Here is a 14,690-nt window from a genome sequence, read left to right on the forward strand (position 1 = left end):
TGATATACTAAAGTCTTATACATTTTCTTAAGTAGGAGAAAGATACTACATTGGCCAAACCTTTTAATTGACAATTGTTATTGAAATTTGCATATTAACAGTCTTTGAAAGCAAGGGCATGGAAAGTTAACCCACTCCCCATATTGTACATGGGATCCTTCTGGCTACCTCAGACTTCTAGCCAGAGGGCTGGGGATGGTGGAAAGCTATTGGACTACAGTTTGTATTAAATGAACTCATCGAAGTGGGTGTGCTTGTCTTGGTTTGTTGTTCTCAAGTTCTGTAATAACATTATTTTAGTGAAATGGTATATGTGGCATATGTTAGATAAGACTAATGTACTGTATAACAGCAATGTGTATGTGTTCATTGTTAACACCAGGTGTATACGTAAAACATGAAAGTTTTTTTTGTAGGTTAAAAAAAAAAAGCTGAGAAGGGAAGCGAAAAAAAAAAAAGTTGAAAAAAAAAAATAGATAACATGCTCAGTTTAAAGCTGAGACACTGACTTTGTTCAAGGACACTCCTCACAGCTAAGACTTGGCTAACCCTCAAAAGGAACAAGGGGGGGACTTAAATTTGCCCATGCAGCTATAAAATTTGTAAACTCTGCAAAGACACTAATGCAATGTGTTAGGTTTCTTTTCTCACAGGTAAAGAAGAAACAACCCAAAGATCCTAGCAGCCCTCCCACCCCTTGGAACCAGGACACTGGGTCTACATAAAGCTCCATCAACGAAAGACTGCCTTGGCTCCATGCTGGAAAGGCCCGTATTGAGTCCTGCTGACTACCAACACCGCTGTGAAGTGCCAAAGACTGACTGTTTGGACCCAGGATTCTCTCTGCAAAAAGACCCCTCCACCTCAGAAGAATTCTCCTACTGATGATAAGCCTATTCTTTTTTTCTAGTTCTATTGTGCTTCTGAACAGCATGGCAAAAGGACAAGGTAACGTGCTGGTTGAACCTCTCCCTTGTCCACGGACAAATCTATTGTGCCTTTGAATTTTTCTAAAAGAAGCAAAACCATTACAGGGTGATGTACTCATCATCTCTTCCCTGTAGAATGCTAAACTACATCTGTTTTGGGAAAGAAGAAAAAACACTCACTCCACTGACATTGCCAAAGTCCAGGAATTCCTGACCAAAAAGAACATTAAGAACTGACCCTGGTGAAGAAACAAACAATTACACACTGGCAGGAAGAAATTTGTGGGACTTATGTTTGGAACTGTGGTATTAATTGGATTTTGGGGTTTATTCTACAGGCTGTGCCCTGTGTTTTGGATAACTCCTTCAGCATGTATTGCCCTCCCTCATTGCATTTTGAATAGCATTGTCCTTATCCAGTTTTCAGATCGCTTTTACATACCCAGATTGCTCACAAGGGGCTGCCATTAGATTAGCACAACAGCGGGCCTGGGTTATTTCCTCTGGAAAGAAAGAGAATTGACCAAGTCCCTGTGGTCTAGGGGCCAATGGTACACTGCCATTTGGAATATTCTTAAAGGCCAAGAAAATGATGAGAAATTGGGCCAACTAGAAAAGGCCACTAGACTTATTTTTGATGCTCAGCTATCTTAAGTACAGGCTGGAGTTGGTGAGTTACATGTCATTTCCACCCTTAGTTCTGTGACCCAGAAGTTACTGACAGAGATGGTACTAAATATCACTGAGGCTGGAAAGGCATTGCAGTGGGATCTAGTATGTTTAAATTGATCCTGAGCACTGGACTTGGCCCACTGCCCTTACAGACACACAGGAGTACCATCTGATCTGTGGTCATGAAGACATACTTGGACACTTTCTGGATGGAAGTGTGGACATTCACAGTGCTCCTTCCAAGCATTTGGACCGGTTAGGGTGGGTGTGGGCTCCCACATACCAGATCCTGCCGGGTCCATGGGGAGGAGGCGTGTGGGACTGAATTATTTACCGAGACATCTGGGACATTAGACCACTTGGTATACCTAACTGATTTATAGTCAGTGCCCCAGACCAATGAACTGTTACCCCTGAAGGCGATTTGAAGCTTCGTCTGCAACTGAAGAAACCGTAACCCGGTTGTGCCCTGCCAAGCGATCATTTGTTGTCCCAAGAGTCCCGTTGGTCCTCTAGGGACAAAGGGGGGATTGTTAGGCCTGAATAAAGATGTAGCACAAAAACCAGTTATGTCAATCTGACTGAAGTCAGCATGTTTCATAAAGCCCTGGAAAAAAGTGAGATACGAAAGGGAGGTGCATTCCTCAAGTTACCAGCTGCGTTAACTCCTGTCTTCCAGTGTCTGGTGCTTGGCAACTATGCTGATAAGAAAGTTGCTGGGGCATCACAACTTGCTTACATTATAAAGAAAGACAGATGTGCTTTGTTATTAGGGTTTGTTACTAACCAAAGGGGGGTGGGATATGGGTTGTGTGAAGTGAATAATTTATGACGTAATAAAACTGTCTATATAAGCTAATACTAAGCTGTAAAAAGGGGGCTGGTTCTTTTCGGATACGAGCTGTTCTTTACTGATACGTGCACTTGTCAATAAAGAACTTTTGATCGGACCTTGCTGGTGTTGCCTGTCTCACTGCGGTCAGACAACGAACTTCGCTGTTGGGGTTCGAGTCCCCGACACTCTGATTTCTTCTGCTTAGAGTAAAAGATGAAATATTTCTCCTAACCAATGATCCTCTAATCTTCTCTACAGGGACCAGAGTGTACAGCCCCCCCAGAATGGATCCGCTATCACCAGTATCACGGCAGGTCAGCAGCCGTCTGGTCTCTGGGGGTCCTGCCGTATGACATGGTCTGTGGGGATATCCCCTTTGAACATGATGAGGAGATTATTAGAGGCCAGGTCTACTTCCGACAGAGGGTCTCTCCAGGTGAGTACTCTACTTTGTTGTGTTAAAGTTGCTTAGCCTGAATGCCACACTGACAACGTGATAATATGATGCCATAGAAGTGCATTACCATCATTTCATGCAACCAGTGAGACGTGCAAGGCATGATTCTGTGATCTAGTGGTCCCTTCTTGTCTTAAACTCAATGAGATGTTTAATGCTATTGAATCCCAGCAAAGTGCTGGGGACCCCGTTCTCTTCTCTGCCTTAGACAGCTGCTTCAGAGCTCACCGTGGTAGTTCACTTCAGCACTTCACTCTCCTGCCACTTGCTGGGGTCTTTAATGTGGCTACTGCAGCTGGCTGCTGAAGCAGTCTTACAGAAGGTGGAAATGACAAAACCAATTGAGTAGCTCTCAGGTTTAATCATCTCACTGGGGAAGGGAAAGTTGATTTTTGCTCTTAGCCTGGGTACGAGTGGCAGGGGAGGATGGGCTGCTCATGGACTTGCATTGCAAATTTGGTCTCTTGTGTATTTTCGGAGTCTCCTTCCAAAGATGGGAGCTGGTTCACCCACATACTAGGGTGAGGGGAGTAACTAAGGAACCACACCTAGCCACAGCCGTGGTAATCTGTCCTGTGAAGCCAGAAAGGCACATCCCAAAGCAGACTTGCAGATGCTAAAATAGGGAGGCTTGGAGGCTTCACAGACATTACTCGGCAGCGCATTCTCACTAACTGCTTGTTTTCTCTCCCCAGAGTGCCAGCACCTCATTAAATGGTGTCTTGCCTTGAGGCCCTCCGACAGGCCATCCTTTGAAGATCTTCTAAATCATTCTTGGATGCAAGATGTCCTCTTGCCACAGAAAACAGCAGAGATCCACCTGCACAGTCTAATTCAGGAGTCTGGCAAATAGCAGCTCCTCTCATCCATTGGGTGTAAAAAGAAAACTCTCACCAGTGACTGTCTACCTGTTACATGGGAACATTCATATCTCATTCCAGAGCTCAGCTAACTGGAGAATCTTCGGAAAGGCTGGAGGTTACCATCTATCCCAGGTGGACTGGTCTTGAACTCGTTCGGTCCTGCCTTACTTGATGTCTTGCCAGTAGACTTTTTTGATGTCTTATGGGCACATCTGTGAGTGTCCCTGACCTGCTGAGTCCTGGAATATGAACTGAGCGAGGACCAGAGAATTAGCAAGAACGTTTTGCTTGGGGAAACTGGCTGTGGAGGGGGAGGGAAGGTACTGATTTGAATAGCTGTCTTATTCACTGTGTCACCATGTTCTGAGTGCCTTCAGTTGCGATCTGGGCTGTGCTGGGGGAAATACTTGAATCTTCCTACACCTCTGCTTCTCCAAGATTCACCTGGGTTTATTTTATATTCCCCTTCTTAAGGAACAGGTCAGAAGCAGCCACGGGTGAAACCAATGCACCCTGGCTAGTTGTTTCCGAGGTATGCTGTTAGCGGGACCTTTCCTTCCTCAGCTCTTTGCCTTGAGCCTCGGAAACCAGGGCGTCCTCACAGAGGCACAAACAATGCAACCCAATAGAGCTGTAAATGTGTACAGAATTATACAGGAGCGAAGCTTGGTGTACAGAGGATTGTAGTTTATAATGGTAACGTTTTTACTCTTTTGTTTTAACTTATTTTCAGGGGTTTGGGTTATTGTTTGTTTGTTAAGGAAAATGTCCTAACCTGTAGGATGTTTTATTTATTTATTTATGAATCATGGGTTCAGAGCCCATGCCTGGCTTCCATAGCTGCTGAGCTGGTTTCCAGTTGGGGTCCCCTCCCCCCCGACTGCACTCCCTTCTTAGAATGCTCTGTTAATGTCTCACCACTGTGTGGAGTGGCCGACCGCTTCCCAGCTGTCTGTAAATAGTTCCGGCTGCCGGTGTTCCTCTTCCATGCGTGTGTTCAGTTGTTTTAAAGGCATTTCCACCGGTATTTGTCTGGGCTGGGGAGGGACGTCACGTGCGCATGTGTATATAGCACTGGTTTTGCCGAACTGTCGGGGAAGGTACCCTGGACTCCAACACTGTCAAGCCTGTATATGTAATCAGTGTGTAGTCTGCTGCTTTTCTTAATAGTTAATCTTGTACGGGGGAAGTCACAAATCCGATTTTTTTTATACATGCAGTTTTAAATAAAAATGAATCACTTGACTTAACCTGAGACCCCTTCTCTTTCGGGTGGAGTAAAACTGCCAATTTCACAAGGCAAAGAAGCGACGCTGTCAAAACTCAGGACCCTTTCTAACGTGATCCGAACGCCCAGAGCACCACTAACGCGCGCGGTTCTCAGAGCCTGCACTACAGCTAGAGATAGCAGCCCAAACCACAAAGTTTGCATTCACATGTCCTCAAAGCTGTCTCACTCACATGCAGCGTTTTGGTTCAGCCCGTTAAAGGCGTCAGCTGACAGTGTTGTAGCTGAACTTGTGCGCTGTCCAGTGTCCTGGTCCTGGCCATCTCTGGCAGCCCTCTTCACTGAACTGTGAGATCAAAGGTGTATGGCCGAGGCACGAAATATCTACATACTGTTTCCATTCGTGCCTAGTGGTGTGTGAATAAAGCAGGTAAACATCAGCGCTATATTGATGATGCAATATGTTACCCATGCACGTGGTACATTGGATGCTGACCATCAATGTCGGGGCACAGTGTGTTTCAGTAACACAGATCCTGTGTGGCGGGCTCTGGAGGCAGTAATGCTTCACATCCGTGAAGGGATTGTTAAAAGTTGCCTATTACGGATGTCTGATTTGTTAAGTACTATTACCATCAGCAGCCAGGCTGTGATTGGCCCAGAGCCACGGGGGCTTTTGGTGTCCAGGTTAGGAGAACTAGGTCGTTTTTCACACTCTTCAGCACAAACATGCTGGGCTTCCCCTCGTTAAACTAAAGTGCCCACATGTTGCATGCGACTGCTGTTCGATTCAGCACTGCACAAGTTACTGTTCATACCGAGAGGCAAACTTTAAAACTCTGCTTTACCTTGGTGGAGCCAGGATCTGTTCTTTAACTGTTATGTTTCAGGGTGTCTGCCTGCGGGTTGCATGGAACAGCGTGCTCCACCTGGCTGTAATATTCATGGCATTGTCTAAAACCTAGGCTGTTGGTTCAAGTGTGGGGCTGTGTAATGTTAAAAAATGGAGCAATGACTGCAAGCATTGTTTGCACAGTGCATTTCTTTTAAAAACCCTGTTGGTTGTAGCCTCCTGGGGAAATATTTTACCCTCTCGGTGCACTACCCATTTGCTGCTGCTAATCTCCAGCAAGGTGCCTGCCACCAAGTGAGCACCGGAGTTGCCTAGAGACTTCTAGGGATGGGTCTGGAGTACTAGCATGAGCAGCAGGATATAGGAGTTCTATTCCTGCACCGCAACTTCCTTGCTGTGTACCCTGGGCCAAGTCATTTGCTGCTCTATGCCTCAGTTTCCCCATCCGTAAAGAGCCCCTCTGTACAGCCCTTGCAGGTCCCTTTGAGGAAAGGTGTTAGTGAGTTAATTTTTCTTTGTAGGTGGGCTGAACAAGAAAGCAAGGGAGTGGGAGGTGGAACTGGGAGTCCCAAATCACGGAGTCTAATGCTGTTTGCGACACGCTGGGTGACTGTGGCCAAGTCACTTAACTTCTCCCTGCCTCCATTTGCCCATCAGTAGCCTGAGGGGTCATGAGGCTTCCCTGTTTCCTAGGGGCGCAGGGTGACTTGTGGGAAAAGCCGCTTGGAGCTGTTCAGATTAAAGGAGCCATAGAGGGCACAGCACACCACTGTCGTCATCAGTACTTGCGTGGACTGAAGGAGCATCTGGCTTTGGGCACTGCGGGTGGGGAGACTAGACTGTTCAGGTGTCATTGCCCATCCCCACTCCCCATCTGCCTAGAAGCAGCAGCATGTACCGGGCAAGGGAGTGATCTGAGGGGAGGGCAGTGGACAGAATGACCAGGCTGCTGCCTGGAGTAAGAGCCCATCCCACCCTGCAGGGCATTTTGGGATACTGATGAGGGGAGGTGCTAGAAGGGACAGGGTCACCAGAGGGAGGTACCTTGGGAGCATTCAGGTCTCAAGTGGTTTCTGCATGTATGGCATTTGGGCCATTGGCAGGCTGGCTCCATAGCCAAGCATGGTGCATCTCGGTGGGCCTTTTCCTCCATAAAACCATGAACGACAGCTGTGCAGACACAGAACCAAACTGAGCAGAAATCAGGCCTACAGGAAGTAGACTGTGAGAGCCGGGCATCTCCCACATGCCCCTCCTGTAGGAATGAGATTGTGCCTGGTGCCCGAATGAATCCTTCATAAATCCAACACACCCTTTCTGCGAGCGAGCAGTGGGGTGTTGTTTGTCAGGCCTAGGCAGAAGACTGGGGTCACATGGTGTTCTGTGCAGACTGGAAATCGGGCACATTTTTAACAGTGAGGGTAATTAACCAGGGGAACAGAGTACCAAGGGTTGTGATGGATTCTCCAGCACTGGCGATTTTTAAATCCAGACTGAATATATTTTTTAAACAGATCTGCTCTGATTCAAACGATTATTTCAGGGCAGTTCTCTGGCCTGTGTTACATAGGAGGTCCAACTAGATCACAATGATTCCTTGTGGCCCTGGAATCTATGAAACTTCAGCCAAACAGCAGGTTTCCCCTGCGGAGACAGGATAACTTGGGTTGTGATCTCCTCAGACAATCGAAGGAGCATCAGGCTTGACTAGCGCTGGAACAGCAGCCTCCCAGGCAAACCCGTGTTCTGCCGCATGTGGTGGCTGGTGACCCAATAGATGGCGCTGTTCCCTTTATGGCATTAGTTACCTTCTTCCAGATAGGATCAAGGCCCTGATTGTTTTGCATCATTAAAGACCCTGGTGTCTCAGCCAAATTCCAGTTCAGGCAATTAAATTCCAGGTACCTGAAATCTCCCCTGCCATGACAGCAGTCTTCTCCCCTTGCTGCTCTGTGGTGCTGCTTCCTGTTAAACAGCTGCTACCCTCCACCTCAGAGGGGGGTGCATGTCATTGGGGTGTGAATTGATTTGGGGTGTGAAGCTGTTTGGTGTGATAGGCACTCTGACTTTAAGCAGCAGTGTCACTGGGTCCCTCCCTTCCTGAATTCCCTACATAGGGCTTGCTGTCTGTTCTGCATCCCAGGGCTGCTGACTTTCCTGTGGGCTCAAGCTCTCCACCCCTTTAACCTGCCTTCAGAGAACTAGGTCAGTTGCTCAGTAGCAGTTAACTCCGGGTGAGCTCGAGTGGCCTGTCCTTATCTTTCTGGTGGCTGCATGTGGTGGGCAACATTTAGCGCCCTGCTCAGTTCTAACAGCAAAATCAGCCCTTATCAGGAGCACTTTCTCCACTAGCTGTCAGATCTATTAGCAGGGCAACCGCCACTGAACGCAGAGAGCTGGCATGCTGGTAATGTCTCTGCTGCCTTTAAAGCTCCGGGGTTTCTGGCTTGGCAATCAGTGTAGTAGGAAGGAGCCCAAGGAGAAACTGCTGCAAGCCGCCTCTGGAGGAACCAAGCCCAGATCAAATATGCAATCAAGGGAGCCCCTTCTCTGCCTTTGCAAAGGAACGCAAGGTTTGAGTGTCTGGTGGCGTTTTCCTCATGCCTATCTGAATCCCAGGCTTTAGATCTATGCTGTGTGCTTCTCTTCGGGCACCTCTCATCTTGGATTAGGGCATAAACCCCCTACCTTCACAGAGGGAGTCGCTGTGTGACCATCTTGCCATCCCCACGGCCTCCAGGGGTGGATTACGACTATAAATGGGGCCAACTCCCCTGCCCCCCGAAAATACCCCATTGGACAGGCTTTTCCTCCCAGCCTGGTCTCCTTGATCTTCCCCACCCAGCTTCCAGATAGACTGTTTCACTGACCCAAGGAGACAGCTGGTTCTCTTGGACCTGCGGGCCTGGCTTTAGGGACTCTGCTTTAATACACCACCAGCACTCTCAAAGGAAGTGGTAAGTAAGCTTAGCTGGATCAGGTTTTTATTAGTAAATATCGAGAAACGTCAATTTCAGTGCACACAAACCCACAAAAAATATTTCCATTAATAATAATCAAAATGTACAACTAGGCAAGGGGCTTGAGAACTTAAGAGTCAAAAATCAGGGAATTAGGCTTTGGAATTAGGCTCGTTCCAAATGGGCTAGGAAATGAGCAGTCAAAACACATGTGATTTGTTGATTTAAGGATATTTATTTTGTATATTCTGACATGTGATGCTGACGCTTCAGGTTTTAATGGTTATAAAGCTTTCACTTTTGGAATCTCAATGCCTATTGTCATTAAATAATTATTGTTTGGCGCCACCCCCTCCCCCAATTTCCCACAGCGGTGACAGTTTATGATGAAAATGCTTACAAATAAACCTCAGTATTCTCAAAAATAAAAATCGAATTCTGCCAGGCCTACTTGTAAGTAAGGAAGTGACTCACTGGTTGTGGTGACCTTGATGTGGTGCCTGGGGGTGGTATGTTGTGCATTGTAGGCCTCTGGTACCCACCTAGCAGCCTGCTAGATGATTGGATACACAGTTCTAGCCAGTAGCACCAGAGCTGGTGAGGAAGCCTACAGCCATTGGAGCGTCTGTACTGGCTTATCTACAGAACAGGACTGCAGCTCTGGGCGGAGCTGCCCTGTCAAGGTGTTAAACAAGCACTGTTAAATTGCAAGCGTTGTTTGTGCAGCGCTTGGCACAACGGGGTCTTGATCTGTGCTTGGGGCTTATAGGCACTACCGCCCTGCAAAGAATAATTGTGTTACAGGTGATCCCAAGGCAGCGTGGTGTTCCGTGTGCTGGGGGACTGGGCTTTCCAGATTTCCCAGGCTGATTTTTCGCTGTGCTGCACAGTTTTGTTACAGATCTTGTTCTAGAAGCCAGAGCTGCCATGAACCAGTTCTACCCACCCCTTTCCCCCTTGATCCCAGCTGCAGAAGAGTGACTCAAAGCAGGGACACATAAATGTGTTTGCAGCAAGGATGGTGGCACTATGGGGAACTCAGCCCGGCATCCCTCCACATTAAAGGATCCTGACTAAGATACTAGGTGCTCACGTGGCCTCTCTCCTCCTCTCACCACACCCTTGGAGACACGTCCTCTGGATTCTCTCCCCCTTTTGTTTTATAGAAGAGGATGTGGAGAACTTTGACGTGACGACCCTGTCTCAGGATGTGTTGCGGAGCATCGAAGCTGACAGCTTCTGGTGTATGAGCAAACTACTGGATGGCATACAGGTAAGTGCACCGGGAAATGGGCCTGAGCAGATTTCTCTCTGCTCCCCCCCCCCCTTAGATAACAGTCCCAGTGTCCGCCATCTGTTCCACCTTCAGGCCACACCCCCAACTTGAGTGACATTCCTAGTGATCTCCCTGTACCTAACCCCTCTGGTTACAGGCTGAATCCTGCCTAGTTTTAGAGGCTGGGGACTCAAAGCCAGGAACTTCCGAGTTCTAATCCTGGCTCAGCTACTGACTACTCAGTAGCCTTGTCCAAGTCACTAATCTGTGTCTAGTCCCCTCTTGTTCCTCACAGGGCTGTTGTGCTGAGTTTATTCTTGACCCCCTTCTAGCCTGGCTTCTGAAACGGCTTGTGCAACCGTTGGCTGCTATCCTACTTCCCTACACGCCAACTCCCACATCCAACACCCCTCCTCTCTGATGGGAACTGTCCCATGCGTATGCTCTCCGATCTCTCATGCCTCTTGTCCCCCAGTAAACATGCTGCATCTTGTTCCCCAGACATGTGCGGCTCCTCACGTCTCTGCCTCTCATTGCCCCGTAGAGCTGCAGACTTCTACCCCTCCCTCCTTGGCTTGTGGTCCCACAGAGGCCTGCGGACCTCCTTGATCAGGGTCCCAGAAAGACACATGGACTTACAAGTGGCAGTAACAGATGTCCTCTGTCTCCTTTATTAAAAACACTCCCCTCTTTTATCAGGATCGACCTTCCTAACAAAGTGAGAATTAAGTACTCTCTCTTTCTCTGCCTATTTATGTCCCCATTAAAAAGGAATTTTGCTCTGTAAGCTCAAGATTGCTTTCCTTGCAGCCTGACACAAATTAACTTATTTCGAGATTTCTCAAGTGTGCTCTCTTGTGATCTGAGCCCCCTGTATGTAGCAAGAAACAAAACACACAATGAGACACATCAAAGTCGAACACCTTCCACTTAAAATAGAGTAATTACCACTTAGCACCAGTTGAGGGATCTCAAAGCACCTTACAAAATTGCCCCTGCTTTACAGATGGGGAAACTGAGGCACAGAGGGGTTGAGGGACTCACCCAAAGTCACCGCATGAGTTGGGAATAGAATCCAGGCGGGAAAGCCTGGTCCTATGGAAGTCTACAGCACGAGGCCCAGTAGGGTCAGGATTTCATCTCAGGTCTCCTGATTCTCAGTCTGTATATCTAACTACTAGTCCGCCCTGCTCACTAAGCAAAACCCTAATGCTCATGTTTTCCAGGGATTCTGGCTTACACTGGGCCTGGTCTGGCAGCAAGCTTCCCCAACAGGGAAATGAATTCAAGAGCAGAGGATCCCACCACCCCAAACTCACTGTCTCCTGGACAGTTCACATCCAGGGACTCTTGGCAAAAGTGTGACAGCTGATCTGAGTGATCCCAAGAGCAGGCAGAAGGAGAGCAGGTCTCTTAGTTCCAAGCCCCAGGATGCTTTCACTACAGTAGCTGCTGCCTTTGACTCTCACTGTCTTCCTGCAGGATAACTACACCTTTGCACAGCCAGGGATCCAGAAGAAGGTCAAAGCACTGGAGGAGCTAGTCAGCCGGATCGATGGTAGGTGGTGAGGAGATCCAAATGGGAGCAAGGCAGGAGGGGGAGGTCATGCTGTACACACCTCTTGTTTCTCACCCCCTGCAGTTTGATGATAAGAACATAAGAGTGGCCAGACTGGGTCAGACCAAAGGTCCATCTAGCCCAGTGTCCTATCTTCCAGCAGTGGCCAATGCCAGGTGCCCTAGAGGGAATGAACAGAACAGGGAATCATCAAGTGATCTAGGCCCTGTCACCCATTCCCAGCTTCTGGCAAACAGAGGCTAGGGGCACCATCCTTCCCCATGCTGGCTAATAGCCATTGATGGACCTATCCTCCATGAATTTATCTAGTTCTTTTTTGAACCCCGTTATAGTCTTGACCTTCACAACATCGTCTAACAGAGTTCATTGGTTGACTCTGCACTGTGTGAAGAAATACTTTCTTTTATTTGTTTTAAACCTGCTGCCTATTAATTTCATTTGGTGTTCTTGTGTTCTGAGAAGGAGTAAATAACACGTCCTTATTTACTTTCTCCACCCCTGTCATGATTTTATAGACCTCTATCATATCCCCCCTTAGTAATCTCTTTTCCAAGCTGAAAGTCCCAGTTTTACTAATCTCTTCTCATATAGAAGCTGGTCCATACCCCTAATCATTTTTATTGCCCTTTTCTGTACCTTTTCCAATTCCAATATATCTTTTTTGAGATGGGGCGACCACATCTGCACACAGTACTCAAGGTGTGGGCATACCATGGATTGATATAGAGGCAATATGATATTTTCTGTCTTATTATCTACCCCTTTCCTAATGATTCCTGACACACTGTTCACTTTGACTGCCGCTGCACATTGAATGGATGTTTTCAGAGAACTAGCCACAATGACTCCAAGATCTTTCTTGACTGGTAACAGCTAATTTAGACCCCATCATTTTATACGTATAGTTGGGATTATGTTTTCCGATGTGCATTGAATTTAATCTGCTTTTGTTGTCCAGCCACCCAGTTTTGTGAGATCCCTTTGTAACTCTTCACAGTCTGCTTTGGACTTAACTAGCTTAAGTAGTTTTGTATCATCTGCAAATTTTGCTACCTCACTGTTTACACCTTTTTCCAGATCGTTTAGGAATATGTTGAATAGGACTGAGCCCAGTACCAGACCCCTTGGGGACACCACTATTTACCTCTCTTCATTCTGAAAACTGACCATTTATTCCTACCCTTTGTTTTCTATATTTTAACCAGTTACTGATCCATGAGAGAACCTTCCCTCTTATCCCATGACTCCTTACTTTGCTTAAGAGCCTTTGGTGAGGGACCTTGTCAGAGGCTTTCTGAAAATCTAAGTAAACTATATCCACTGAATCACCCTTCTCCAACATTCTTGTTGATCCCCTCAGAGAATTCGAGTAGATTGGTGAGGCATGATTTCCCTTTACAAAAGCCATGTTGACTCTTCCCCAGCAAATAGTGTTCATCTATGTGTCTGATAATTCTGTTCTTAACTATAGTTTCAACCAGTTTTCCTTGTACTGAAGTTAGGCTTACCGGCCTGTAATTGCTGGGATCACCACTGGAGCCTTTTTTAAAAATTAGTGTCACCTTAGCTATCCTCCAGTCATCTGGTACAGTAGTTGATTGAAATGATTAAATTCCTCTCCCATTCCCCCACGAGGTTCCCATAAACCAGTGGTTGTGCCAGAGGGTATCCGAATCAGAACAGAGGCTACAAACCATGGGAAGGGGCTGGAAGTGGGGCTTGGTTTGGAGAGGGGAAGTGGGGCGGAGTTAGTTGAGAGGGGTGTGGCTTGATGAGGAAGGGGGCTGGGTTGGCTGGAAGGCATGCGGGAGGCGACATGGTTTTGGTGGGGTGGATTAGGTGCCAGAAGGGACTCAGGTGGAAGGCACACAGCTGGGGCCATGGCTTGGCAGGGGAGAGGGCTCGGCTGGAAGGCATGTGGGCGAGAGCGTGGTTTGGCACGAGTCAGACTCATTTGGCCAGAGAGCACATGGTAGGAGGGACTTGGTTGAAATGCATGTTGGGAGGGGGAGGGGGGCACATCGTTTAACAGAACAGGGGACTTTAATGCACATGGTAGGAGGAGGCTTGGTTTAATGGCGATAGGGGATTGGGTTGAAATGAACTTGGACAGGGGAGGGGATTGGTCCTGAGAGTGCTTTGAGGGGCAGGGCATTAGCACACAGAGCCTTGGGCCCCATGGGGATCCAGATGTGTAATGGAATGTGCTGTTTCAGAGCAGGTACACAATCACTTTAGGAAGTATGAGGTCGAATACCTGCAGTTTGCCTTTCGCTGGATGAACAATCTGCTGATGAGGGAGCTCCCCCTGCGCTGCACCATCCGCCTGTGGGACACCTACCAGGTACGTAGGACTAAAACTTCCCAGCCTCCCTGTTTTTTGCCCTAGGGCAGGCCCCCAGCACAGCCTCACCAGTGGTGGGGGTGGGGCAGCTGCAGTGCTAGGAAGGCTCTGGCGCTCAGAGATGAGCAGCAGCAAAGTGACCTGCTCCCTCCTCTTGTCTGCCTCGTGCAGCCCAGCCCTGAGTGCCTGCCACAGGCCTGCTGTGGGGAGAGCTTGGAGCAAAGGCAAGCTAATCTGGGCCTGCCGGTGCTATCCTCACGCTGACTCTGTTGCAAGGACTGACCCAGAGTTTTGTGTCCTTTATTAGAGAGGCTATTCTGCAAAGCAAGGTGCACCTGCAGTCTGGGCTTGCACCTGTGTTCGCTAACGTCACTCTCCCTGGCTATTGCCCACAATGTGCAATTGCGCTGCTAAGCTCCAGTTCCTACACTGTCCCACAGGAGGTGCTGCTCAAAAGCGAGGGCTTCCTGGGAAGTGATGTAAATAGCTTTGTGGCAGCCTACATCCTATATAGAGGAGCTGCTGTAGTTACGTCAGTAGGGTGGTGCTGTATTTGTTTACTCTTACATGGCAACCATGCAACTATTTAGTTAGGCTGGATGCCAAAGATCTGCGGCATGGTCTACTTGAATGCATCCTCTCAGCAGCACCTGCTACAGGGCTCTTACGATACCCTGATCATAACTTACAGCTG

The 14,690-nt window shown here is 47.9% G+C and overlaps 1 protein-coding gene and 1 pseudogene across 1 annotated transcript in view; both read left to right on the plus strand.

The window, feature by feature from the left end:
- The window catches only part of LOC123369844 (serine/threonine-protein kinase pim-1-like), a 9,028-nt gene extending 5,158 nt beyond the window's left edge, over positions 1-3,870 (plus strand). Inside the window, exon 2 of the mRNA XM_045015861.1 lies at positions 3,589-3,870. Within this exon, the coding sequence (XP_044871796.1) occupies positions 3,589-3,746 (158 nt within the window). The 3' untranslated portion in view covers positions 3,747-3,870. The remainder of the gene's footprint in view (positions 1-3,588) is intronic.
- The window catches only part of LOC123369841, a 52,834-nt pseudogene that overhangs the window by 36,886 nt on the left and 1,258 nt on the right, over positions 1-14,690 (plus strand).

Source organism: Mauremys mutica, chromosome 4, assembly GCF_020497125.1.
Source record: "Mauremys mutica isolate MM-2020 ecotype Southern chromosome 4, ASM2049712v1, whole genome shotgun sequence".
NCBI classification, from domain to species: domain Eukaryota; kingdom Metazoa; phylum Chordata; order Testudines; family Geoemydidae; genus Mauremys; species Mauremys mutica.